Raw genomic sequence first — 25040 nt, 5'->3', positions numbered from 1 at the left:
GTAGGGAGCTGTCATTTTGCTGCAGATTGTTGTTGTCTCCATCCTTGCTGGGGAGCTGCTTGGCTTGGACCCATGAGGAGAACTCATCGTTGTTGTCAAGGGGTTTATTTATACTGTATGAATTGTCTGGTAGTGTAGAAGGCACTTAATGTCTCTCAGTGCATTTCTAATGGCCAGACTTTGAACAGTGTTTTCACCCAACCTCAGTTTCAGCACACGGGCTGTGGTGTCCCCCATTAAATGCTTTTACACCTGCCCAAGCTGTTGAACAAGGCAGTATCGTGAACCTCTGAGTGCCCACCCCAGCCAGAGCCAGTGGGAGAGCAGCCAGTCCAACCCCATCTGAGGTCTTGGGGAGCACAAGGAGGAAAGCACAGTTTTCCAAGTTGAGAAGTAAAAATCCAGGCACGCAAACTGCTTTGCATGTGTGTGGCTGTGCTTTTGCATGCCTTGGCTCAGAAGCACTGTGGACCCATCACCAACCAGCCTGGGCTTTTCTTCCTTTTATGATCTGGAGTGAAGCTGTCCCCATCGAGTCACTGCCATGACACAGGGCTGGGTGGCAGATTGCACTCGAGCATCTGGTATTCCCAACGAAAGCCACAGCGGCTTTGAAATACTCCGAAAGGAACTTTGAACTTCTTGTCTCATGCTACTCAGTCCTTTGGCCAGCAAAAGTGTTTTCATTCCTGGGTCTATTTATCAATATTGTCACCTCATTTTGTTAGCATTTGAGAGGAGAGATGACTGCAGACAGTGCTGCGTGCAGCTCCTGTCCTTTTGTAGCCACCCGTGAAGTGGAGAAGAAGATTTTGGGTGGGAGATAATCTAAAGGAGAAGCAAGAATTTGATTCCTGTTAGTGGGAGGTTTAGCGTGCCTTCTGCATCTGTGAGGCAGGCAGGAAAACGAGTCATTTATAACACGTCGTAAATGTTGATTCAAGTTGCATCCAACTCTCAGTCAATGCTGCTTAGTCACTAATAAGTGGCATTTGTTCCACTGCTCCCCGAGTCCAGTTAACAGCTCCAGAGTAGCTGTTTCAAATCATTAATCCAGCTTCTGGAAGAACCATTGGGGATGGTTTGCAGAAGCACTTGGTTCCTCCAAAAGAGACACAACCGAGTTATCCACGGCATCAGGCTCTGACAAAGCAGGCAGTTGCTTCCCAAAGCCCTGAATGCTTCACTCCCAGTTTTCCTCCAGATTGAGGAATTGCCTTCTTGCACGGAGACCTTCAGCGTGCCATTCTGGCCTCTGCTCTGAAATGTGGGTGGCTGTGGGAGAGGGGAAGAGAGCCCTCCTGCCTGCAGCTGGGGTGGGGAAGGGGCAGCTGGCTGTGCAGCCCAGCAGCTTTTGAACCCCTTGGCTGCCTGCCAGGCACTTTGACAAAGGAGGAAACATCTCGGCACTAATTGCATTCCTGAAGGTCCCATAAAACTAGGTGGTCAGAGGGAGGAGAGGCCCCCATGAGGGCATCACACTTTTGCCACTAATGAAGAGACTGGCTCGCTGGCAGCCAAGCTTCATTAGCTTCAGTGCTGCAGACCCTTTTTTTTTCTTTTTTGGGAGAGAGAGAAGAGGGATGCAGGGTAGTACAGCATCATCTTTTCTTTGGTGTCTCTAGAGAAATTTCCCCTTAACCATCACCACTGTTACCCAGCTCCCCGTGTGGGTGTCATTTGTGTGTTCTTCAGCCCAGGCCCATGGTTGTGTTGAGACTGTAGGAAGATCACAGCCTCTAAGTGCTACCGAAGCATAGGGAAAGGGCACTTGCCACGCTGTGAGCTGTTTCTCTCCCAAAACACAGAGAGTCTCATCCCAAAAATCTGTACTGCCTCAGCAGCACACAGGCTGCTGACGTTGGTGCAGCTTTGTGAGTCTTTTGTGGTTTCTCTTCTCTATTTTTTTAAAAATAGACAATAAATCAGATTTATCAACACTTTGCAATTGTAAATAAAGCCCTGTAACTTTTCCCTAGCTCTTAAGCAGCTGAGAGCATCTTAACTGGTTAAGCTGGCTAAAGATCGTGGCTGGCTAAAGCACGGCGAGATGACGATGCCTCGGAGCACAGGCGCCGGGAGCCTGGCCTCGCTTGCTGGTGCAGGGCTTCCAGTGACACGAAAAACTCGGGTCAGCAACAGAGCATTGGCTGTCAAATCTGCAAATACATGCAAGTGCCAGAATCACTTCTGAAATGGGATTTAGGAAGTGACAGCTCATTGAAAATCCATGCTTATTTCGCAGAGAATAGTCAAGCTGACGTGCAGTGACTCCAGCTGCCCTACAGAAACCACTTCAAAAACTGCTGAGGACGTACAAGTCCTCAGTATTTATTTCTCAGTGCTTCTCTTTCTTGGTTTTATTAAATGGGGAAGCATTGTGAGGCGCAGCCTGTACTAAGGCCCAGTGACATAAGGCTTTTCTGTTTAACACAGCCTCAAATTAGAAATCTCACTCCACCTTCTGCAATTTGGTTTTGGCGTTCCCTGTCCCAGGCATCATAACGGTGTTTCATGGCACTGTGCTGGCGGGACATCTGGTGGGACAGTGGCTCCTGTGCCAGCGTGGTGGTTCTGGTTGTACAGTAGAGCCCTATGCTTTGAAATCAGCCCTCAGGATTGGTGGCACCAGTGGTATCTCCACTCCGGAGTTTCTGGTGGGGTCTGTTACCATATGTGTCCATGGACAGATGTTCTGGAAATAGACTTTTTTTCCACAATTACTCTTATAGTTATTATCCACCTACTCAGTGGTAGTGCCTGGACAGAGCATGCTGGTGTGCATCTGAAGGCTCAGACGTGAGGATAAAGGTGATTCAGCTTTAACATTTTTTTCTTGTCTTAGTTCTCTTCATTCCTAGTGTGTAAGCTTTTACCAGAAACTACTATTAAGAAAGAAATGGGTAGTATTTGATTTATTAACCCCTGAGGTGCAGGTGGTGGGTCGAGTGTGGTTTGGGGAGGAAGGGGATCTTGCCCGTGCCCACTGCCTGTGACAGTGCCAAGGAGGGGGTGACATTAAGCAAATGTAGCCCCTGCCAGAAGGGAAGAGGATGGCCTGTGGCAGAAAGAGGATAGGGAACGGAGCCTAAACCACATCTGCAATGTTTTCTTTTAAATCATGTCAAGTCTTGTTACGTTTAGGGTTTTGATTTGGGGAATTTTGAGGGGTTTTAATTCAGTTTGTGTAAAAAGGCGGAATCAGAGCACTGCCTAGTAAAGTGGGACCTGAAGGGGAGAAACAAAAGGACCATATGAGACACAGAAGTTAAAAATAATCCTTTGGTTGTTGCTAAGTGCTTGAGCAGCCGTGAGCCATGCAGCTGCAGAGGAGATGCAGCTGTCTTTGGGGTGGCTGCCCCACAGGTGGACCCTGCTCTGCTCCCCAGGATGGAGAAGGATGGGGGAGCACACATCTACTGGCATTTTTGAGGGTTATTTTGAGGTGACAGAGGATGCAGTGTCAGCTCGGATCACCATCTGCAGTCTCACAGTGCTGGTTGCTTTGTTAGTGGTCATAGTCATTATCAGCAGGTCAGGGGCTTGTGGGGGGCCAGGCAGTGGCTGCCTGGGCTGTTGGGGCTGCAGGGCATGGGAGGGCAGTTTGGGGTAGTTTACAACTACCTGAAAGGAGGGTGTAGAGAGGTGGGGATCAGTCTGTTCAACCAAGTAACAAGTGACAGGACAAAAGGAAATGGCCTCAAGTTGTGCCAAGGGCAGTTGAGATTGGATGTGAGGAAGAATTTCTTTCCTGAAAGGGTTCTCAGGCATTGGAAGGGGTTGCCCAGGGCAGTGGTGGGGTCCCCATCCCTGGAGGGATTGAAGAGTCGTGTAGACAAAGTGCTGAGGGACATGGGTTAGTCGGGGACTTGACAGTGTTGGGTTAATGTTTGGACTCGATGATCTTAAAGGTCTTTTCCAATCTAGGCGATTCTGTGATCTTGAGTTCTGCCTACAGAGCCTCTGCATAGACCAGATGGACCTTATGGCCAGAATGAGTAATGAGGAGGTGGTACTGTGGTAGCATCTCTCTTTTAAGAAGGGGTCAAGACTCAATCAGGCTGCACACTGATCCTCAAGCTTCCTAAAAACCTTTCTCCTTGGAGCATTCCCATTTGGCCTTGGCTTTTATTGCTTGCAGAAGCTGCTCAGCCAAAGCCCTTGCCCTGAGGCGTCTACGCATCTGAGAAGAAATGCATAAAACAAAAAAATCCTCCTGAATAAGAGGAAAAAATAAACCTCTGTTGTGCTGACGTGCTGTGAGCTGCTCTGAGGCTGGAACACCCGTGCATCACTGTTGGGTAGGTGTCCCCTCTCCAGCTTACGTCCTGCTTCCACCTGTGAAACATTTTGGCTCCAACCAGGATCTATATTAGACTGCACACGTTTAATAAGAAAGAAGTCAAATGGGGGACCTCTGCTGTCCCCTTCCTTTTTCAGGGTTAAACTGAATGAAAAGCTGGGCATGTTCCACTTACTCTCATCACATGGATTAGTGTAAAGAAATGTAAGGTGCAGGTCAGCTGGGACAGGCAGGGCTGAGGGCTGTGATGGGGATTAACTGGAAAAGCAGTCAACTGAATTCACCTTCATCCCGCTTGGACCAACGCTGCTCTCACCCTGCGTACAAGCTCCCTGCAGATGCTGCTTGGCCCTTTGTCCAATGTCAGTTGTCTGCATGACATCTGAGCCCCAGTCAGGAAAAAAACTCCTCTTTTTCTTTTTTTTTTTTCCCTCCAAAGTGTGTTTGTGTAAACCAGATCTTTTCTGATGTCATTTGTTGATATTTCTGCTTGACCTCCTGCAGAGTGTGAGGGCTGCTCTGCCGTTGCAACATTTTGGGGAGGCAGAGCGTGATTGCTCAAGTGATGATTTGGAAAACGTTTCCACAAAAAGGCACCATGGAGGAGCCCGCTGCTGCTGTCACAGCTGGGATGCTGGCTATAAGGTCTCAATCCAGCAACAGGAGCCGGTGGCCAAGCCCTGGGGTCATCCCAGGCTGCCTTCCAGAAAAGTCAGGTCTAGCCGTGCTTGGCCTGGGGACGGTGAACTCTGAGAGCAACACTCAAAACCTCTCAGCCTTTAATGGGGAATGTCATTGAGAGACTCTCTGCTGTTTACACAGTGTGAAGAGGATGAGAAACCCCAGGGACGCGTATGGGACATGCTTACCTGCTGCAGTTCGCCCACGATGCCCTGCACCAGGGTGGCACCCTCTGTGATGGGAAGCAGGGACATACCCAGCCCTGGGCTCCCAGATAATTTGAAAGGGTGGAGAAGGGCTCCCCAGGAGCTGTGTGAGTGGCTGGCTGGCATTAGCATCCCTCTTCAGCAGTGTTTGAAATTTCCTTACAAGCAGGTGGTTCCTGAGCATCAACCACTATTATTTTGGAGGGCTGTGGCAAGGCAGGGAGATGGGGACACTGGCACCTTGTTGGTGTGTTACTGCTGACCACTGCTACCCATCACCACATGTTAGTGAGTTGCTTGTTCTTTGTAACAGAAGAGCCAGGGAGCTTTTTATTCAAAACACACCCTCTACCAGTGCAGGCTTTCCGGGTTGTGTGGATGGGCTTTGGCTCAGGCACAAGCTCCCTCCTCTTGGCAGCCCTAAGTTGAGAGATGGGCACCCCGTAAACCACCACCTCGGAAAGGACCTCTCCTTAACACTGTCTTGCTGGCGCATGTGCAGCCAGCCTCTCACTCCTGATAGCTCCTTCACTCGTTGCAGGTGGCTTTGAGGTCTCTCTGCCTTAAGCTGCCAAATTCAGCAGCCTGTCCCGTGTGGTTCTGGGTCTGCTCATCTCCAGGAGCCGTGGTGCATAGCACTGGTGCAGGGAGGGACTGAGAGTTGGGTGGGAGGTGATTGCATCCCAAATTTCATCTTCATGAAGTCTCCATTTCCCTCGCACACAAATCCTCAGTGTCCTTCTGGAGGAGCTTGAGGGTAATTCCGTGCATGTATTTCCTCACATCTCTAGTCCTTGGGAGGCTCCTGAAACCTCCCCGCCACTCCCCCCAGGGCATCATTTCCATCCTTCCCCAATCTCTCACTTCTGCTTCCTCTCCAAATTTATTTTTTCCTCTTTAACCTGGTTTCTGTTCTCTTTCCAGTTTAATCCTGAGGCATGTTCTGCTCTTCTCTGAGAGCAAGCACCTCTCCATCCAGCTCCCAAAAAGGCTGCAGATCCTGAGAGGTTCAAATGGCCACTGGGCTGGGGCAAACAGCACAGGATGACCCTTGCCCACAGGCTGTGACCTATGAAAGCATGGCCAGTCCTTGTAGCTACAGGCTGTAGAAATGCCCATCTGCCCGCTCTGATTGCTCTGCTAATGACCTCTTGCTCTGATTGCTCTGCTAATTACCTCGTGTTGCCCAATGTGGCTGCTGTGTTTTGGGCCAGAGGTGTCTGTGTTTCAGTGCAGGTGGATGGTTCTTATCTAGAATGTTCTGTGCCTGATAGATACGCTCCGCTGGATTTCTTTCACAATAAATAAATGTAGTTTTAGGTATTGCACTACCAGGCATTACAGTTACATCATTGTGTGTTAAATATTGATTATTTGGGAGTTGGACTTGATGACCTTTATGGGTCCCTTCCAACTTGAGATATTTTATTATCTTTGCGTGGACTTCTCACAGGAACACTAATGATATTTCCATTTGTGTTTCTGCTCAGTGCTGTGTTTGTTCTTCATCTTCCTGTGTGTTTCTGGCAGCAGGTACACCCTGCCTGCCTGGCTTTGCTCATGCCAAGAGTTGGTTTTTCAGCTATTGAGTTGGACTTTTTCCCCCAGCAGATCAAGCACTGCTTTGCCAGAGTTTCCGTTCCTGGCATGAAAGGGCAAGGCTGTCTTTTCTTACCCCTCCTTTTCCCTGCCCGGGCCCTCATTGCTGTCAAAGTCTTGCAGTTCTCCCCAAATCTGGCAGCAGCTCCTTGGAGGACCAACCAGCACAGAGCGCTGCTGTTCCTGCCTCTTTTCACTGGGGTTTCTCCTTGTCCTCAAGCAGACCTTTTGCAAGCGTTAATGCATGCTAATGAGGCATTAAATACCAGGGCAGAATTAAAGAATAAAGAAGTGACGTCTTTGACATCTTTATGGGAGCCAGAGCTCTGTCTGTGGGTCTCCACTCTTAAAGCGGTACAGCGTGTGGGTCACAACCAGAAGTGTCATCTGATGGTGCATGCACATACCCCCCCACCACTGCTGGGAACCTCATGTCCCAGAAAGTGGAAAGCTCCCAGAGAAAAACAAGATGAACTCTGAGAACACAGCGCATTGCCTACTCATTCCCCAAAGAGAGAAGATGGTCTTAGAATGAACTCACTTAAATGCTTTGCCTTTATGGACAACGTCTCACTGAGCTTGACATTTGTGTTCAGTCCTTTTGATTATAGTAATTAACAAAAATAAACATTTGGAAATGAATGCTGTATTTGGGATTTAGAGGCAGATGAAAGCCACAAGCCAGCAGGTGAGTGGAATTCTGTGTCTTTGCATTTCTTTTTGACATGCACTGACAACCTGTGAATTTTGCTCAGTTTGGCTTAAAAAAACTGAATTTAAACAATTGACCCGAAAGGGAAGTGCAGCACAGGCTGCAGGTTTGTTCTTTGTTTGTTTGTTTGTTTTATTTTGAATTATATTCTTACTTCTTCCAACTTCTTTGGGAAGAGAGAAATCTGTTCCAAAACCATGGACCTTTGGTCCACTTGCCTCAGATTATGTGTTTGCGTCCAAACACAGAACTGGGCAAGGCTCCCATGCCACTGGATTTTGCAGAGAAAGAATGTCTCTCTGCTCCAGAGTCCACCCCTCTTAACAAGGCCCAGCTGAAAGGACATTCAGCCCATTTGGGCTTTGGCAGGGGGAGAATTAGCCTGCTTTTCATTTAAAGGATGGAACTGAACTGTAGAATTTGGCCCTGGAGTTCAGGCATTTGGGATCGTTCAGCTTTATTTTGGAGCCAAGTTTTATTCTGAGAACAAATCTGGAAGTTTTTGGGTGGTAGGAGCTGGTAGGAGCAGGGAGATGAAGCTCATCCTTCCATGTGTCAGTGGAAAGGTCGCAGCACTATAGCTTTTTTTCAAGCCCTGTATCTGCATTTCATCTAACTGCATGCTCACCAGATGTCCCCTCATGTTTCTAAATCTTCCAGAGCCTTCATGATGACAAAAGCTGAAGGCCAAATGTAGAGTTGTATAAGCAGACTTGGGCAAAGAGATGGGCCAAGAACTATGTAAGTGGGGGACAAGCTCCTGTTTCTGGACCTGTGGGTGTTGGTGGTATCTGGGCAGGATTGGGAGAGCCAATTGAAAATGGTTCTTTGACAAGCAGTTTCCTTTGTCAGGCTTTTTGGGGTGAAAAGAAACAAGTGGGGGGAGCTGCAGTGAGGGGGGTTTGTGCACTGGAAGAGTGGATCTCATCTGTTAAGAGTTCGTGGATGAAATTCCTTAATGTGCTTGCGGGGCTGGAGAGTTGGCTGGAGCAGGGAGCACCACGGTGGGAAAGGCGTTGGTGTATCCCATGGGACAGCCAATAAACACCTGCATTGGAGGGGATGGAGGTCAGTGCAAAAGGACAGTGGCACAGAAGCACTTTTTGAGTTAGAGGACTGGAGGGAAACAAAGCTGGGGTTAAAAACAGGATTCCACACACACATACTGAACTTCCTATCTGGCTTAAGGAATAATAAGAATTATTAGCAGTTTCTGCAGTGCCTTCCGTGGCAGGTGCTTAAGGGGTGATGAAGCCAAGGATGAGCATGTGCCCTATTTGGTGGGATGGTATTTGGACCCATGACTCAAAGGGAACTGGCACACACATCCCAATTGCCCCTGTTCAGGATGAATCACTGCGTCTCTGGGAGGGTCTGGCAGCAGCCCTCGCTCTGTATCGCTCTGTGTATCAGTAGCAGAGTCGGCAGCAGCACCTAAAAGCTCCTACTCCCAGCTCTGGGTCTCCATCCAAAAGGCCACGTGTGGCACGCTCGGCTGAGGCGCTAACGTAAGCAAAAGTCAAGAGATTTGTGGAGTGATGCACTGACTTAAAAAAAAAGAGGAAGGCTTTATTTTAAGAAATGTGGCTTTAGATCTCCTTCAGGAAATGACTCTGCTGCCCATTTTGGCTTTTTGGTGGATCATCAGCTGTATCTTGTGATTGCATTTCAGCTCCCCTTCTGTAGCAGAGAGAAGGAAAATGAGGAAAGGCTGGCCAGGGCTCCCGCAGGATATCCGCCTGCCCCGGATCGCTTTCAGCTGCCTTCATGAGACAGCAGTTTCCAAAGCCTTGTTTTCCCTGTCCAGTTCTCATTTAACCCAGAAGTTCCCAAGTGAGTGAGAAACTGGGGGCTGAGGGTTTGGTTTTTTTTGGAGTTGCAGTGCTGTAACATGGGAGATGCTGGCAGTGAGGTGGAGCTGGTGATGGGGCTTGTGTACCCAAGGCTGAATTAGCAGCAAGAACATGTATTTATTCCTTCACCTTTGGTTTCATTAGTCTGTATCTTTGATGCTATTTTTGATGATTGATGAGCTCAACCAGTGCTAGGATTGAAATAAAGGCTTATTTAAAGCCTTGTCAATTCTTGGTTAGACTAGTATGCTTTGGGATATAAATATCCGTTTAAATCAATGCGTTGGAAATATGAACAGATCCATGGTGTCTGGTGTAAATAACAGAGAGAAAAGCACTGTTTACTTATTACTTAGTGTAATTACTAGCCTTTTAGTGTTTGTTTTGTTGTTTCAGTATTGTGTTGTGGATAAATAAGCATGGACAAGCCCTCTTCTGGTGTGAATAGAGGTGGACAGTGGATGCATTTCAGTTTACACAGAAGCCTTGGAGCTTTGACGTTTGTCTGTGTTTATACAGTAACCTCCTTTTCACAAGGACGTTGTTATGCTCTGTAGGCTCCAGGAGTTGGGGATGCTCCTGCCAGCCTGCTGCCCTTTTTTTCCCTGCCAGACCAATGTGACCCAGGGAATGGATCCTAAGCCCATCCCTACTATTTAAAATTTATTGAGATTTCCTTGACTTCCTACCAGTGCCGACCGTCTGGCAGCAGGACAGGACCGCGAACCTGAGCTGTGCCGTGGGCAGGCTGCCTCACCGTGCCTGGCTCTTGGTGCACAGTGCCGGCTGCTTTGACTCATGGAAAGAGATTAGTGGGGAAGTCGATGATTTATTTGCCTTAGCAGGCACTGTGTCTTACCATAGCCCTTTCCCAAGCAGAAAGGTCTATGTTTTCCAAGTGTTCAAAACCTCTTCCGCCCTCCTCCCTCCTCCCACTCAAAATGTGCCGTTCCCGGAGCCTCTCCTGCAGATGCCGGACACTTCTACTGGGAGATTGGATGAGCTGGTACAAAACTGATGCTCAAGCAGTGCCCCATGTCAGTAGGGTTTGAGTGCTTCTTCTCTCATAAACAGATGGTTTTGGTGGCTTCACCCTTGGGAAGCACAAACTACATGTGGCTTCTGTGTTGGGGCTCTCCAGGTGATGGGCACAGTGGCCAAGGCTCCTTAAAGAAGTGGCACTGGGGAATCTGGAAATTGCTTGCCCTAACTTATTTAACTGAATCATAGAATCATAGAATCTATGATTCTGTGATTCTATGAACTTATTTAACTGGTTTTCCTGTGGGGTTTTTGTGGGGTATTTTTTCCCAACTAGTTGTTCAAGTAATGAAAAATGACCAAAGCACAGCATTTTGGAGGTTCTTACCCAAAGCCTGGATGTGAGCACAGAGGCACAAAAATAAGTGGCTTGATTTAATGGAAACAAAATGACCTTTTTCCTCCTGAGAGCCTCAGAAACCAAGAAACTGACTTAAAAATTATGAGGATTATTTTTTTCTTTTATGGTAGGCACATCAATTTAATTTTCTAGAAGGTGGGAAAAAAAAAGGAGTGTTGCAGGGGCTTGTTTTCAAACTCTTTATCCCCTTCCATAAAAGCTGGGATCATTTTTTATTTCTCTCAAAAGCAAATGAGTAATTTAGCATAATTTGGTGTTCCCCAAAAGTAGGGGGCTTTAGGAAAACCACTTCCTATGGAAAGACCAAGGGACAGAGCTTTTAGTGCACTGAGTTTCAGACCTCTTGGTGCAGCAGTGGTTGGTGCAATTCCTAAAGGGCAAAGACAGTTACCATGGAGGGCAGGCGGGCTGCCCCACCGAGCCCTCGGCCACCACAGAGTCCCACTTTGCAGTCTGCTGTCAGGAAGCCTGGGATGAAATTGGGGTCAGAGGCTGGACGTTTGTGCCAGAAGCTGCTATCCCAATTTCTGCTTGCCAGCAAGGAGCGCGGAGCCGGGGCGCAGCCTGGCACGCTGCAGGGGAGCAGCTGCTTGGGGAGCGGAGCCATGGCACGCGGTGCTGGCATCGGGCTGCCAGGCTGGGTCTGAGCGGTGCTGGGGTGAGGGCAGAGGGGATTTGGGCTGCGGCTGTCATCCCAGCGGGCAGCCGAGGGGGAGAGGCAGGAGGCAGCTGGGGTGAAATGAGGACGGTTGGATGTCCTGCCAAAAGCTGCCTGAGTGACAGCGAGACATGCAGCCCAGCCGGGGCATGGCAGTGGGATGGGGATGTACATCGGGGTGAGGAGAGAGACAGAGGGACCAGCTGGGCTGTGGGTTTCTGTCCACCTTGGTGGCCTCCTTGGGAAGAAGATGCCTCCAAAAAGTGGTACACCCTGCAGCTCCCGCCCCACCGGAGCCCAGACTAGTCCAAACCTAATCTGGGGATGCTCTCCCCGGCCAGAAGCATTGCTTTCCTCTGCTGCACCCTCCCAGTGTGTCTCTGCAGCCTCCCCGACATGTGTTTTGTGTTAGCCCCCCCAGCATTCAAGAGCTGGATGGAAAGTATGTTATCAAATTCAAAGGGAGCATTTCATTTCCCAGTTAGATTTGTATCTTTTAAACATCTAAGCTGGTCTCATTTCAAGGATGGGAACAGAAGAAAACATCTCTTATTATGTTTGGAGAATATAGTTAATGTCTTTTGGCTTCACAAACCAGCTTTTAGAGACAACATGCTAACTCAAAGAGTTCAAGGGGGTTAAAATCCAGGGTAATGTCCTGCACCATGAGACTTCTGCTAGTGCAGAGGTGTCTTGAAACACATCCTCCTCGAGGACACATTTTTACCCTGGAAATGAAACTGGGAAGTGAAACTAGGTTCATCGTCAGCATAGTGGTGGAAGGCTTCCCACAGATGTGATCTTCCATGCCAAAGAGACTGCTTAACCACATCAGCACTGCATGTGACCATAGAGCTGAGACTGGAGATGTGCAGCACATTTTGCTGCAAAATACGAGTACCGGGTAGCACTCTGCACCCTGCAAACCTCCGCCCTGGGTCACCATCACAGAAAGAGTCACTGCCACATTGCCTCAGGGCTCCTCTTGGGTTGTGCCCTGAGCAAGAGGACAGAGTGGATTCCCAGCTTCAGTGCTCCAGGTGGATGTTGCATCCAGATGTGGGATGATTTCTGTCACGCCCATATGAGAAATAAACGTATCCCACTCACCACATTTCTCCAGTCTTCAGGCTGTGTGGGAGATGGATGGAGAACACCAGAAGTGGAGCTCATGGTACTTGCAGGAGTGGCCACTCTTTCAAGCTGTTGCAGGTGGTGAAGTTTGTAACATCTTTGCTGTTAAAGGTCAACATGGAAATTCCCACTCTTGGCACATTCCCCACGATGAGCTTTAGCCAGTGGCTTTTTGCATGTTGAGTTAATGTGGCCGAGGCAGAAAACACATTTCAAAATGTTTTTAAATTTCAAGCTCACATCCCACACTTAGTCATCCTCATAGAGAAGGGCTTTTTCTTTATCCCTTTCAATAAACGAAACTGTTTACTAAGATGGTGTTTCTTAAATTTTCCACAGTGTTTTAATAAGACGCATGTGGAAATGGCTTTTTCCCTTCTCTGGGACAGTCATTCCAGGCTCCATCCCCAGCCTGCCAGGGGCTGGAAGGGATGTGCTGGCTTCCTAGCCTCCTAGATTGGCCTGGCATTGATGGCTTTAAGAACTGAACCATTTCTTGAGCAATAAAACTTCCAGAGATGGGTTCCAATGGATTCCCATCTTGTGCTGGGCTCTGTGGTGTCCAAGGGAGACTGAGCTAAGGCTGATGATGCAGTGGCAGGTCCCACCAGGTCAGGACCATGGGGTGGTGTGAATGCAATCAGCTTGCTTCTCTTGGCCCTCACAGCTCAAATTCAAGTGTGAGCACATTTACTAAATGCCATATACATGGATTTCCAATGCCATCTGCTTTGCATTCCTTGAAGTAGTACCTGTTTAAGAAAAACGTGATGTATAGCTAATTTGGACACATGCATTGACATGGAGGCACCAAACTTGCTGTGTGCAAGACCCCAATCACATGAATTAATTGTGAGTAAAAGCCAGCCACCCTATTAATTTTTCTCATGAAGAAGAGGGCACGGGGTTCCCTGCTCTGCAGCTGCACCCCAAGCAGCAGCAGTGGTGGACATAGCTGTGTCCCATGGGCTCAAAACTGGAGCTTCTTAGGGAAGGGGCAAACCAAACCTGCCTGAAGGGATGTGTCTGGGGAAAGGGCAAGGCTGTCATCGTGAAGGCAAACAGAGGGGGGAGTTTTTAATCTCCATCAGATGTAGGCAGGGAAGGAGGTCACCTCTAGAGAGCTTGTAAACATCATCTCCTCTGGCTAGTAATGTTTGAGTTTGCAGGCTGGATCCAAAGCAAACGGTAGGAGTGCAGAAGAGGCTGTAGGAGGGCAACTTGTGATGTGCTGGGATATATGAGATGCCTTGTAAAACAGAAGGTGTTCCCGTGACTTTTGGCAAGGGATATACAGCCTGACAATCCAGAGCCTCTCTGGTAATCTTGGAGCGATGGGAGAGGCGGGGAGATCAGTGGTTTTGTGTCGATGAAAGGAGCGTGTATGTAATTTATCTTGTCTGAGGTGCTTGAGGCTTTTTCCAGTGGGAAAGCTGAGCTCTAATTAGGTTGCTGATGAGCCTCATATACAAACCCTTCAGCTGTATAAACTATGCCTTCAAAGGCATCCCTTCTCCTAGGGACTGATGAAGGAGGAATTGGAGCAGTATTTCCAGCGAACTGATGGATGCCTTTCTGAAGCCAGATGCTCGGCAGCCAGCCACTCCACTTACTGTCACTGAATGCCTTTAAGCCTGTTGACTTTCTCAGCCCATTGCCAAGCCCCATAGCTGCAAGGGGATGCTTCGGTAGAGGAGAACCCTTACTGGTCATTTTCTTCTTTCACTTCTGCTGTGAGCTGCCCTGAGCTAATCCCTGGGGAAGGTTCAGCTGGTCCCAGACACCTTCATGGTACTGGCTGTGATGTAGTGGTCTCACTTGGACACAGGAGATGGTGCTTGTTGATTGAAAATTTTTTTTAAGGTGTTTTTGGGAGTACTTCTTAAGTAAAACTGTTAGGAAAGACATTATTAAATGGTTGACCTGCTAGGTTTTTTGCTGCTAAAACCAGCGCTTCCTAAGGACTGCTTTATTCCCATCTTCCTTTCTTTCGATGTAGACAGAGAAAGAAGAGATTAATTTGTACAAAACAGCAGCCAGCCCAGTGAGCATAGAAGTCCTTGCAGGAGCCCCCTCTTTTACAGCATTTTGAGTGCCTAGAAGTAATACTGATCTCCAGAGCTCAGGGTCTGCAGTGGGCAGGGAAGCATGGAGGAGAAGACGACTTCTTGCTGAGTGGTGTGTTCTGGAGGAGGTCAGGCTGGAAGTGTGGCTTGGCCCCCTCCGTGTACTGGCCCAGTGGCTCTGCTAGCAAAACCTGCTGCTGTAGAAAGATCAAGCTGAAAAATGGCCACAGTCTGGCTGTGCCATCCCCTATCCGGCTCACACAGTGAGCAGACAGTTTGCATCGATTCTGCTACATCCTCTGGTGCCTCAAGGTATTTGTCCACCCAGTGCCATGCTTCTGAGATGGACGCATCTGGTTTGAGAAGTATTTCAAAAGCTGCTGCCAGAGACCCTTTATCAACCTAAATATTTTTCCTACTCCAGTAGCAATGGAAATCATGGTACTAAACTGCTCCTAACCATCCTGGCTTAGCCAGAGCCTTCAGGTGGGCACACGAGTGAAGCTGAGCGATGCTTGGGAAGCGTTGGGGACTGAGTGACAGAGATGGTGCTCACCTTCTGCAGAGGTGGAATGCATAGAGCGCTGCAAAGCCCAGTTGGGCAGTGCTGAGCACCAGGAGGCAGAGGTGGGGAATACTCACTCTGCGGGTAAGAACGGCTTAAGACAACACACTGCTAAAACGTGCTCTCAGGTGATAATGTTTGCTTGGTGATGTCAAGCACTGAATGGAGGCGAACCAGGAGGGTGCCTCCAAAGGGCACCCTGAAAAGAGGAGGATACTTTGGAACCCTCATCTGGAGAGAGGAAAATAAGGGGGTAACAAGTTTGCCAGTTGGCTGGAGCATGTGGTCTCTGCCAGAAAATCATGTTTGGGCTCTGCAATAGTAGGTGGTTGTTCCTCATGTGGACCCGCTCGTTTTACTGTCCTCCACCCATAGAAGGATGACAGTGCTACGCTGAGCGGGGGTTCCAGGGGCACTTGGGGTGGAAGTCACCTCCCCCAGTTGCAGGTTGTGTCTACTTGAAGGTCCATGGTCACTCACTGCTGGTACCTCCCAAGGGCAGCTTTTGCCCCTGTCCTGGACACCTGATCCCACCTAGGAAGGGAGAGGTGCCCGTTTGTTTTGAGCGACTATAGAGGAAGCTGGACAAGCTGTGAGTAGGTATTTTTTACTGCTAAATATAGATAATTATGTAATATTGCGATAGTTTAACTTAGCTGGCAGCCAAACAAGACCCAGGGAATGGGGGAGAGAATTGGAGGGGTAAAGGTCAGGAGACTTGTAGGTTGAGATAAAAACAATTTAATAATTAAAGTAAAATAAAATTAAAATAATAGGAATAATAAGAGTAGTAATGATAAAAACTCTCTATATATGAGTGATTCAGAGTACAGTTGCTCACCATCCACTGATAACAATCCCGGAGGAGCGAAAAGGAACCCTGAACCCAAAATCACAATCACAGAAAAGCGAGCCCGAGTGATTCCCAAAAGAATCCCCCTTTCTGGTCAGCCCTGGTTAATATACTGAACATGGCATAATATGATATGGAATATCTCATTGGCACATCCAACTGTCAGTTCTGGGTTTTACTCACTACTACACTTTTTTCTCCACTCCCCACTTCCAGTCCTCTCTTCTTGGAAACTGCCCAAGCACCGTGTCCTTGTAGTTATCAACATTGTTCTCATAACAATCCTCACTGAAACCAAAACACAGCGCTTTCTAGCTACTAAGAAGAAAATTAACCCTATCCTAGCAAAAACCAGGACAGATATCTAGGTGTTTCCCATTGCCTTCTGTTTGATACTCTGCCAAGTGAGATTTCTCTGGCAGCTTTTCCTGCTGGGCTGCTGGTCCCCCTTGCATGGGGTGGGGGGCACTGGCCCAAGATACTGCTGACGCCTTCCCCCTGCTCTCCCCTTCAGGCCATGGAGAGTGTCACTGCGGGGAGTGCAAGTGCCATGCTGGTTACATCGGGGACAACTGCAACTGCTCCACCGAGACGGATGACTGTGTTTCCAGCGACGGGCAGATGTGCAGCGGCAGGGGCACCTGCGTCTGCGGGAAGTGTCAGTGCACTGAGCCAGGCGCCTTTGGAGAGACGTGTGAGAAGTGTCCCACCTGCCCAGGCATCTGTAGCACTAAAAGGTACCCATGGGGAGGTTGAGGAGGGATTTCTTACTGGTGGGAAGGGCAGCAGTTGGGTCCTGGGAGATTTTTCAGCTAAGGAATTGCTCCTGCTTCATTAAACAGGGGTGAATAGCCCCAGGCAAGCTTGCTACTGCTAGGAGCCAAGCTAAGCAACCCAGAGTATCCCAGGTAGAGAAGCAGCAAGCATTGCTGCTGAAGTCCTCATGGATGTTCGTGTCCCTGTTCATTTCCAGTGCTGTCCTACTCTGCAGGAAAGGATGGCAGCCCCAGTTTTGCTGCAGCCTGAACTGCATGTGCCTGGGCCCAGAGAGCTGCGAGCTATAGAGGAGAGGATGACAGGGATGATGGGGATGACTGCTTGCCTCGCAGCGACAGAGGTGCCCTGGGCATCAGCAGACAGTCCCTAAACCTACCAGCTGTTTTGCACCTTCATTGAATCCACCCCTAGAATAAATCCATCCTTGAGATGGAGATGCTTGGCCTTGAAGTTTCTCTTTCTTTCTGGTGCAGATGTGCAGCCTCTAAGCCAACACCCAGGGAGTCTCTTTTTGAGGGGGGTTTATAAATATCTTTATATTCAGACAGTTTCTGATGGGTGCTTCATTTTTCCCGTCTGTGTGTCTTTCTGCAGGGACTGCATTGAATGCAAGCTGTTTAACTCAGGAAGACTGGCTGATAACCAAACCTGCCAAAAGCACTGCAAGGACGAGATCATCACCACTGTGGATGTTCTCGGTAAGTAGGCAGCAGCAGGACTGCAGACAGTGGGAGCCAGTGTAACATGTTGAAATCAAGATGCATGAGGGCATACTGCCAGTGCAAGGAGCAAAGATAGAAGGATGAGATCAGATGAGACAGAAGATTAGATGAGCTGTGAGAGAGTGCAAAAGGACAAAGTATCACTAAAAAAAGGCCTTCTCTGGTCTTCTAAGAATTTATCTTGGATGAAGTGAGCTTGTAAGAGAAAGAAAAGCTGTTTTGGAGATGATGAGTTCTGCTTTGGTGGAATGGACTGCTCCTCTCCTGCCCTTTATGTCTTCTCCTAGAAGACACGTGCTTTCCTTAGCAGATGACTTTCTCCTTCTTCTTTTCAAGCTCCATTCTGGGAGTCCATTATTGCTATTTGGAGGAGTAGAGAGAACCCAAACTGTGACAACTTTAATAGCAGTCCTGACCCTGGCCTTAGCAATACTCCTTGGAGGGAGGAATGGAGATCAAGCAGGGATAAATTACTGTCCACATCTGGCATTTCTCATCTTCCCATAGTTTATAGAGGTAGGAGCATTCTACCTTGCTTGCCCTTTCTCTCCCTTCCTCCCGAGCCTCCTGCAGGTGATGTTTCTCCCAGTGACTCCTTTCATACCCAGTGTCTAGCTTTGAAATTATGACCAGTGAGGTTTCCTACCTTTCTCTTTGGGACACTTACTCTCATTCTCTCCATCCTCCCTGCAGTTTACCAGGAAGCGCACCTACACCAGCACACTGCAAGTGGTTACAAGGCACTTCCAAACCACATGAAACTCCTTCCTGATACATGGCTGGCCTGCGTTTCTTAGGAGCCAGCAAATACCGGGGATTAAAGCTCAACTCTCCTGCCTGGGTGTTGTACCACATTAAAGCCAGCTTTTGTGCTGGCTGTGCCCTGGGAGGTGAGGCTGGGCTGCGATTTGCCAACCCCCTGCATGGCTTTCAGAGAAAAACACAGACAAATTCCTGTTTTAAGACATTTTGGGGAATTAGACTTTTTCCTCTGTTGAGCTACTGCAGTCAGATTGTGGGTAGTGGTGAGCTCTTGGTTGCTCAGAGCACTCTGTGGCTTGGAGATCTGGTCTACTAGAGAAAGAGGTAAAGCAAAATAATCCTAGAGAAAGTGTTTGGGGACTGTGGACTTCTTTACAGGCAGACTCAGCCAAATCCTGGTGTTCAAGTGCTTTTGTGTTATGTAGCACGTGTTAAAAGTCCCTGCTGAGAGGCCAAATGCTGGTATTTGTCACGGAAGACATGTCTGCATTGTCCTGGCAGTGGAGGATGGGACCTTCTTAAATATCAAGTTGCAATGAACACACCCTGGAAGATCCCATGTGCTTTTTGGCTCTGAGTATGAAGCAGCCAGTGTTTCAAAGCTTCATAGAGCAGAGGCATCTATAATTGGCCTCAAGAGCCAGAACTATGCCCTTTGGGAGGCTTGTATGACTTGCATTGGGTTCTGCAGGATTGCCTTCGCTTCTGCAATATTACCTTTCCATTCCTGATGGTTCCAGGGAGAAACTTTCAACATGAGAGGAACGTGACAGGTCCAGTGGTGAGCTGAAGCTGCAACAACACACATCAGTGGACCTGAAAGCTCAATGGGGCCATCACGCCTCTCTCTGTGGACGTGTGATCTCTGAAACCTAGTGAAGACCAACAGAGATCATTACTATTGAGGCTTTAATCACCATCTCGTTTAGCAGAATAATGGTGTGAGGACATGATTGAAAGCAGCTGGGCCTGCAGGAACTAAGATTTGCTTCTCAACTCAAATCGCATTAGTCAAGAAACATGGAAATTTTATAAATGTTAATCTAATTAGTACTTTGCTTTGTAACAATCAGCACTTCTCCAGCCCTGCCTTGGATACCACTGTGTAGGTAGCATATGCTTTTCTGTCCTGAGGTAGGAATAGCTGAGGTTTGTCTGCACCAGGAACCCCATCAGGACTCACCAGTGGGGCAGTTGCATCTGGGCTCAGAGCTGTTGAAATGGAGGATATTAATCTTTCGACTGAAAGCAGGTCAAAGACATTGAAAGGAAAGACAGACAGACAGGGGAGAGATAAGGACCAGAATAGCAGTGGTCATTAACGTGATCATTTTTTAGCGTGACAGACAGGCATGGATATGAGTGAGGAGGAGAGCTGTGGGAAGTATTCTCCGGGGGCCTAAGCCAAGGTCACATCTTTGCCAGCCCATAGCACTGCGTGCCCAAATCCTTTCCTCTCACTGGAAACTCTCAGCCCATACAGGCCCTACAGAGATGAGCTCCTGCAGAGCTACCTGGTGTGGCTGGAGATGTCACCCCATTTCCCTGCAGGCACTGTCCCTGCAGTGGGGATGCCCCGTGAGCTGTGGCCATGCATGGCAGTGGCTCTGCTGAAATCCCCCCTGATGCTAGAGCTGCAAACCTCATATGATGGCTTTGCTGAGACTTTGTAATGGCTTTCATGAAGGAGCCTTCCTCAGGAAGCATCTTCTAGTGACCAGAGCAGCAACAGGCTCTGCCTGGTGCTATGGAGTGTTAAATGGGCAAAAGGAGAGTATCCATGTGGCTGCAGGAATCAAGTAGTCTCATTTCTTGCAACTCCCCCATCTGTGCATCCTCCCCTCCAACCAGCTCCTCCCTTCCCCCTCCTTCCCTCATCCCCTCCCCGTTCTCCTCTTCTATCTCACTCACTCTTTAAAAAACAAACTTCTCAACCATTTCCGGAGCTGGAGCTGTTCAGAACAGCTGGAGCCTGAGCCAGCCGTGGGCTGCTGCTGCTGCTGGCCCCGGCCCTGTCCTCGCAGGCTGAGTCTGTGCCCCTCGCTTTCTCTTCACCTTCCGCTCTTCAAGAAATTTAGCAAATTAAGAAGAAAATGATATTCATTGCCAAAACAGACTCATGCAAAGGATGAATGTGTGTATGTGTTGGGTTGTGTCTGTTTGCCATGCAATGTTTGCAAAGCAGTTTCTCAAGCAGTAAGTCTGGACGCTGCTCAGTTACAATTAGCACAAATTGTGATCAAACTGTGCTGCTTTGCAAGCTCAGTCCCTGTCCCTCCACTCCCTGGAGAATTGTACTAATTCCTAATATTAAATCTGCCAACTAAGTCAACCAAGTGCCATATTGCAGCTTTAGACATATCCTGTTAGAAAGGGGGACTAGCTCAAAATCAGGGGAACCCACACCATCAGACATCATTGGGGAAAATTAGCTTAATAAGAAGAGGGTGTTGGAAGCATTTGTGTGAGAAATTAGGATACAAGAGTTCTGCAGTCTTATGGATTTTTTTTTAATATAAAAAACAAAATAAAACTCTGCAACTCTACATCTCATTCCAGAAACGGATGACCCAAATGCCATTCTCTGTGCCTACCCGGTGAACAACTGCGTCATGAAGTTCACCTACTCGGAGCTTGCCAGCGGGAAATCCAACCTCACCGTCCTCAAAGAGCCAGGTTGGCACTCTCTTGGGTTTCCTTTTGATAGCACAGGCTGCCTCAGGAGAGGTGACAGGCTGCTGGGGGGCAGAAAGGCTGGTTTCTCTGGCTGTGCAAAGGTATATCTCACACACACAGGATCACAGAATGTTAGGGATTGGAAGGGACCTCGAAAGATCATCTAGTCAGATGAGATGAGCCAGGATGTTTTTGAAAAATCAAGTGTTTTACAGTGCTGAAACCCAGCTCGACATGCTCCCAACTCGGTAAAAAAGGACTCTGATTGAGAGTAAAACATGCACCTGAGTCACCCGCCTTGCTAGTAAGCGGCTGAAGGGCTTCCTGCCAGCTCAGGATGCTGAAATTAGACCCAGTCTATTTACACTGCAAAATGCATACCATGTACTGATTTGGTGATACTGCCACTGTGAGCAAAAAAAAGTCAGAAAGGGACACCTTTCCAATGGTGCTGCTGCTAGTTAAGCTGGGATGTTGGGAAAACCCCACACCACCTGTGGATTTCTGCATTGCCAAAGAGCCAGCTCTGATCCAGGCAGGGTAAGGGATGTGTGTCCCTGCTCCCCTTCCCAGGCAGCTGCAGACAGCTGTGCTCTCCAGCAGTATTTTAACCACGTGCAATGCAGTTTCTCAAAGAAAACCCCATGTGGTGTTGCAGGACAAGCTGGCAGGCACCCAGCAGCAGCTTCTTGCGATCTGTTCTGGTCCTCTGAGGCACAGGCCAGTATGGGAAAGACTGAGATACCGCATGTTTTATTTTATTTGTGCTGCAGCTTGCACTTAATTGAAAGACCAGTTGATTATCTGACCATTAATATACTTATTTAAAGTGCCTAGTGATCCCATCTCCACGGGGCCAGAAGCTGAGCTGGCTTTTGCCAGAGGCACCTTAACCCTCTGTGTCCCGTATGGGTCACCCGACATTAAAACCAGGTGTCACTGTTGGACAATGGCACTACAGCACTGCTCTTACCCCAGAGCGCTACGTGACATCCCAGCTCCAGTGACATCCCTGAGTGCCTTTGCCCTGCCTCTAGCCAGGAAATTATTTAATTTAAAAAAAATCCCTTTGGTTTCAGAGAGGACTGTTGCTTTTTTAAATTCAATCACTGCTGCTAGCACTGCCCTGAGGTCACTTGCTCAGTGGCTGCGGTCCAGATGGTTATGTCTTGGTATCCTGATCTGGGATACACTTGTACCAGAACTAATTACCTTGTCCCCCTCGTTACCAGCATGCAGCTCAGCCCCCAGCGCCGTGACGATCGTGCTGGCGGTGATCGGTAGCGTGGTGCTGATCGGCATCATCCTGCTGGGGCTCTGGAAGCTGCTCGTCACCATTCACGACAGACGGGAGTTCGACCGATTCCAGAGCGAACGCTCCCGGGCCAGATATGAAATGGTGAGCCCGGGGTGGGGGTGCTGCTGGCATAAGGGGGGGCTGTCAGGATGTGCTGTCAGCAAACAGCTCTGCAGCGATGGGGAAGGGTGACAGGTGTGAGGGATGTGGGTACCTGTGCCCTGTGGTGCCTCACAGCAGGGCTTCAGGGTCCAGCACATCGTGCTGCCCTTCCCCTTGGCAAGTTGCAAATACTCTGCAAAATTATACCCAGCCTTTGGTTTCATCACGTATTTCCCAGCAGTGCTGGAAGGCTGAAGGAGGTAGGGGAGTGGGGACCAAGCTCCTACTGTGGTGGCGGCCAGGTTGGTCAGGCTATGAGGGAGCCCTTCTGGGAGGCTTTAGGTTGGGGTTGCCCAGCATTTGAGGGCACCAGCTGTGCCTGCAGACAGGATGGAAGGTGGGTCTGGTGGAGAAACAACACTGCTTTTGGATCTGAATGCACATTTCAGTCAAAGCCAAATGCAGCCCTATCTCCAAATTAATTGGCATTGGAAGGGGGGGTTATACACATTTTTGCCATGACATGGACTGTGTTCCTCACCTTTGCTCTTTTTGTCTGCTCATTTCTCCAAAGGCATCCAATCCTCTCTACCGAAAGCCTATTTCCACACATAACGTAGAGTTCACGTTCAACAAGCTCAACAAGTCCTATAACGGTACAGTTGACTGATGGGGCCTCGGTGCCTGGGACTGCTGTGGACAATTGCTTGACTGTATGTGCTGCTTGCCCACTTGAAGATGGGATCCTCTTCAGGGGTGAGAATCCCTCAGGACAGGACGGGTCGATGACCAAAGCCTGTTATTTGCACAGTAAGGAGAAATGTCTGTTTCATCCTGGAGGCATGGACGCAAAGGCAGGCTCCCCGCCTCTACTGATGGACTCCGAGCCGTGTGTGACTCCATACCCCAGCTTTCTGGATGTATTAATCCTGCCAACTAAGTCAACCAAGTGCCATATTGCAGCTTTAGACATATCCCATTAGAAAGGGTGACTAGGTCAAAAATCAGGGGAACCCACACCATTGCAAGTTGTTAGGGGGGAATTAGCTTAAAAAAATAAAGGGGGTGTTGGAAGCATTTGTGTAAGAAATTAGGATACAAGAGTTCTGCAGTCTTTAGGAATTTTTTTTTATATAAAAAAACCAAAATAAAACTATTGTGCATAAATGATGCTGTGAGTAGAGTTCGTGGTTTCCTTGCTGAGCCCTCCACCCACAGACCAAACGGGGGCTTGCTCCTGGAAGTGCAAGTGCTGCTGCCTGATTGATTTATTAATAGAGCCTTATCGGTCAAAACATGGCTATAAAAATACAAGCTGGAGCCGCAGTGACTGCCGCAAGAAGGTATGTTGATTTAATACCCTGGTGTTGACCCAGAGCAGGGAGTGCCACAAGGAGCTCCTGCTCCATGCCGGTAGTGTTAAACAGACGGGAAACTGGTGGGAGCCAGAGGGAAATGGGAGTTTAGACTGAGGAAACTAAATTAACCACCCATTCCTTGGGCTGTGCAAGTAGGCGTCTGGCCTGGGTGCAGCTGGGAGCACGCAGCGGCTCATCCAGACCTCTGACTTTTCACCAGACGACTAGAGCTGTGGGGTCCGGGAGAGCCCTGAGCTTTTGGCTGGAAAGGGAGCTGGATAAAACCCAGTGTTGTTGCTTCACTACATACATTTTGCTTTGGTTTTGTTGGATTTTTTTCCCCCAAAACTGTTCCCCCAGCCCCATCTGTTTTCCTCTGGAGCTGGGGTTTGTGATACTCTGGCTGACAGCTGCAGCTTTAAACCCACACAGACAGCAGCGGGGCTGCAGCCGCCGGCAGGAGAGAGAACTGGAGCAATTGCTACTGCCTGCTTTTTTTTTTTTCCCTTTCTTTTTTTTTTTTTCCTCGTCTTTTTGCCCCAAACAGATCATGCAACTGAAGGAAGCTTGCCAGGGAAAAGCAAAACCAAATGGTATTCATTGTTTTGACTTGCTTTTCTCATTGGAAAAGGGCCATGAGCCCATCCTTCCGGATTTATTTTTTTTAATTTATTTTTGCCTCTATAAACAGAAGCTCTTATTTGCTCAGTATAAACAGCTCTCCTTCAAGGACTTTATGGTCTTCCCTCCTCCTACCAGCAGTGTTGAAGAAACGCAGCAGACCACACTAAAAATAGCTCAAAACAAGGATTTTTAGGAGCGCAACAAGTGGCACATTAGCAGCGTCGGCGCTGATCAGGTAGGGTAAAAAACTCAAAACTCCAACTAAATGAAATCTGTACCCTGACCCCCTACTTGATTCCACTAAACCTGCCCTAGCAGGGGAGCAGTGTGCATGCACTCTGCAAGGGCAGTCTCTGGTTAAATGCTGGCACTGCCTCCATGTAACCCACCCATGGGTGGGCTGAGGGGCTGCGCTGCCTCCCCCCACAGTGCCACCAGCAACAGAGCTGCAGAGAGGCAGCTTGTCAGAGCTCCACTTTTCCTACACAATATTGAAGTCCAGGCTAAATTTTGCAGGCTGAAGATGTTGCATATTGAATGTCTAGGACTAATGCTGCCACTTGGGAAGGAGCACCCATGGGGCAAATTCGGTTTTTGTGGCCATCTTACTGCCTAGTCCCGAGCTGGCAAGATAGATTTCATCACTATCACAAAAGAGAAAATAGAAAACAGTCAAAAAATAATCATTAC

General features: G+C 48.5%; 1 protein-coding gene across 1 annotated transcript in view; it reads left to right on the top strand.

The window, feature by feature from the left end:
* ITGB5 (integrin subunit beta 5) overlaps positions 1 to 23532 on the top strand; it is a 61251-nt gene extending 37719 nt beyond the window's left edge. The window contains exons 11-15 of the mRNA XM_029085752.1: positions 16547 to 16769; positions 17404 to 17507; positions 20853 to 20969; positions 22202 to 22368; positions 22943 to 23532. Of these exons, the coding sequence (XP_028941585.1) occupies positions 16547 to 16769; positions 17404 to 17507; positions 20853 to 20969; positions 22202 to 22368; positions 22943 to 23038 (707 nt within the window). The 3' untranslated portion in view covers positions 23039 to 23532. The remainder of the gene's footprint in view (positions 1 to 16546; positions 16770 to 17403; positions 17508 to 20852; positions 20970 to 22201; positions 22369 to 22942) is intronic.
* The last annotated feature ends 1508 nt before the right edge of the window (positions 23533 to 25040 follow it).

Source organism: Antrostomus carolinensis, unplaced genomic scaffold (genome assembly GCF_000700745.2).
Source record: "Antrostomus carolinensis isolate BGI_N321 unplaced genomic scaffold, ASM70074v2 scaffold9227, whole genome shotgun sequence".
In the NCBI taxonomy this organism is placed as follows: Eukaryota; Metazoa; Chordata; class Aves; order Caprimulgiformes; family Caprimulgidae; genus Antrostomus; species Antrostomus carolinensis.
The sequence above is the reverse complement of the archived record's forward strand: the minus strand, read 5'-3'. Positions and strand labels throughout refer to the sequence as shown.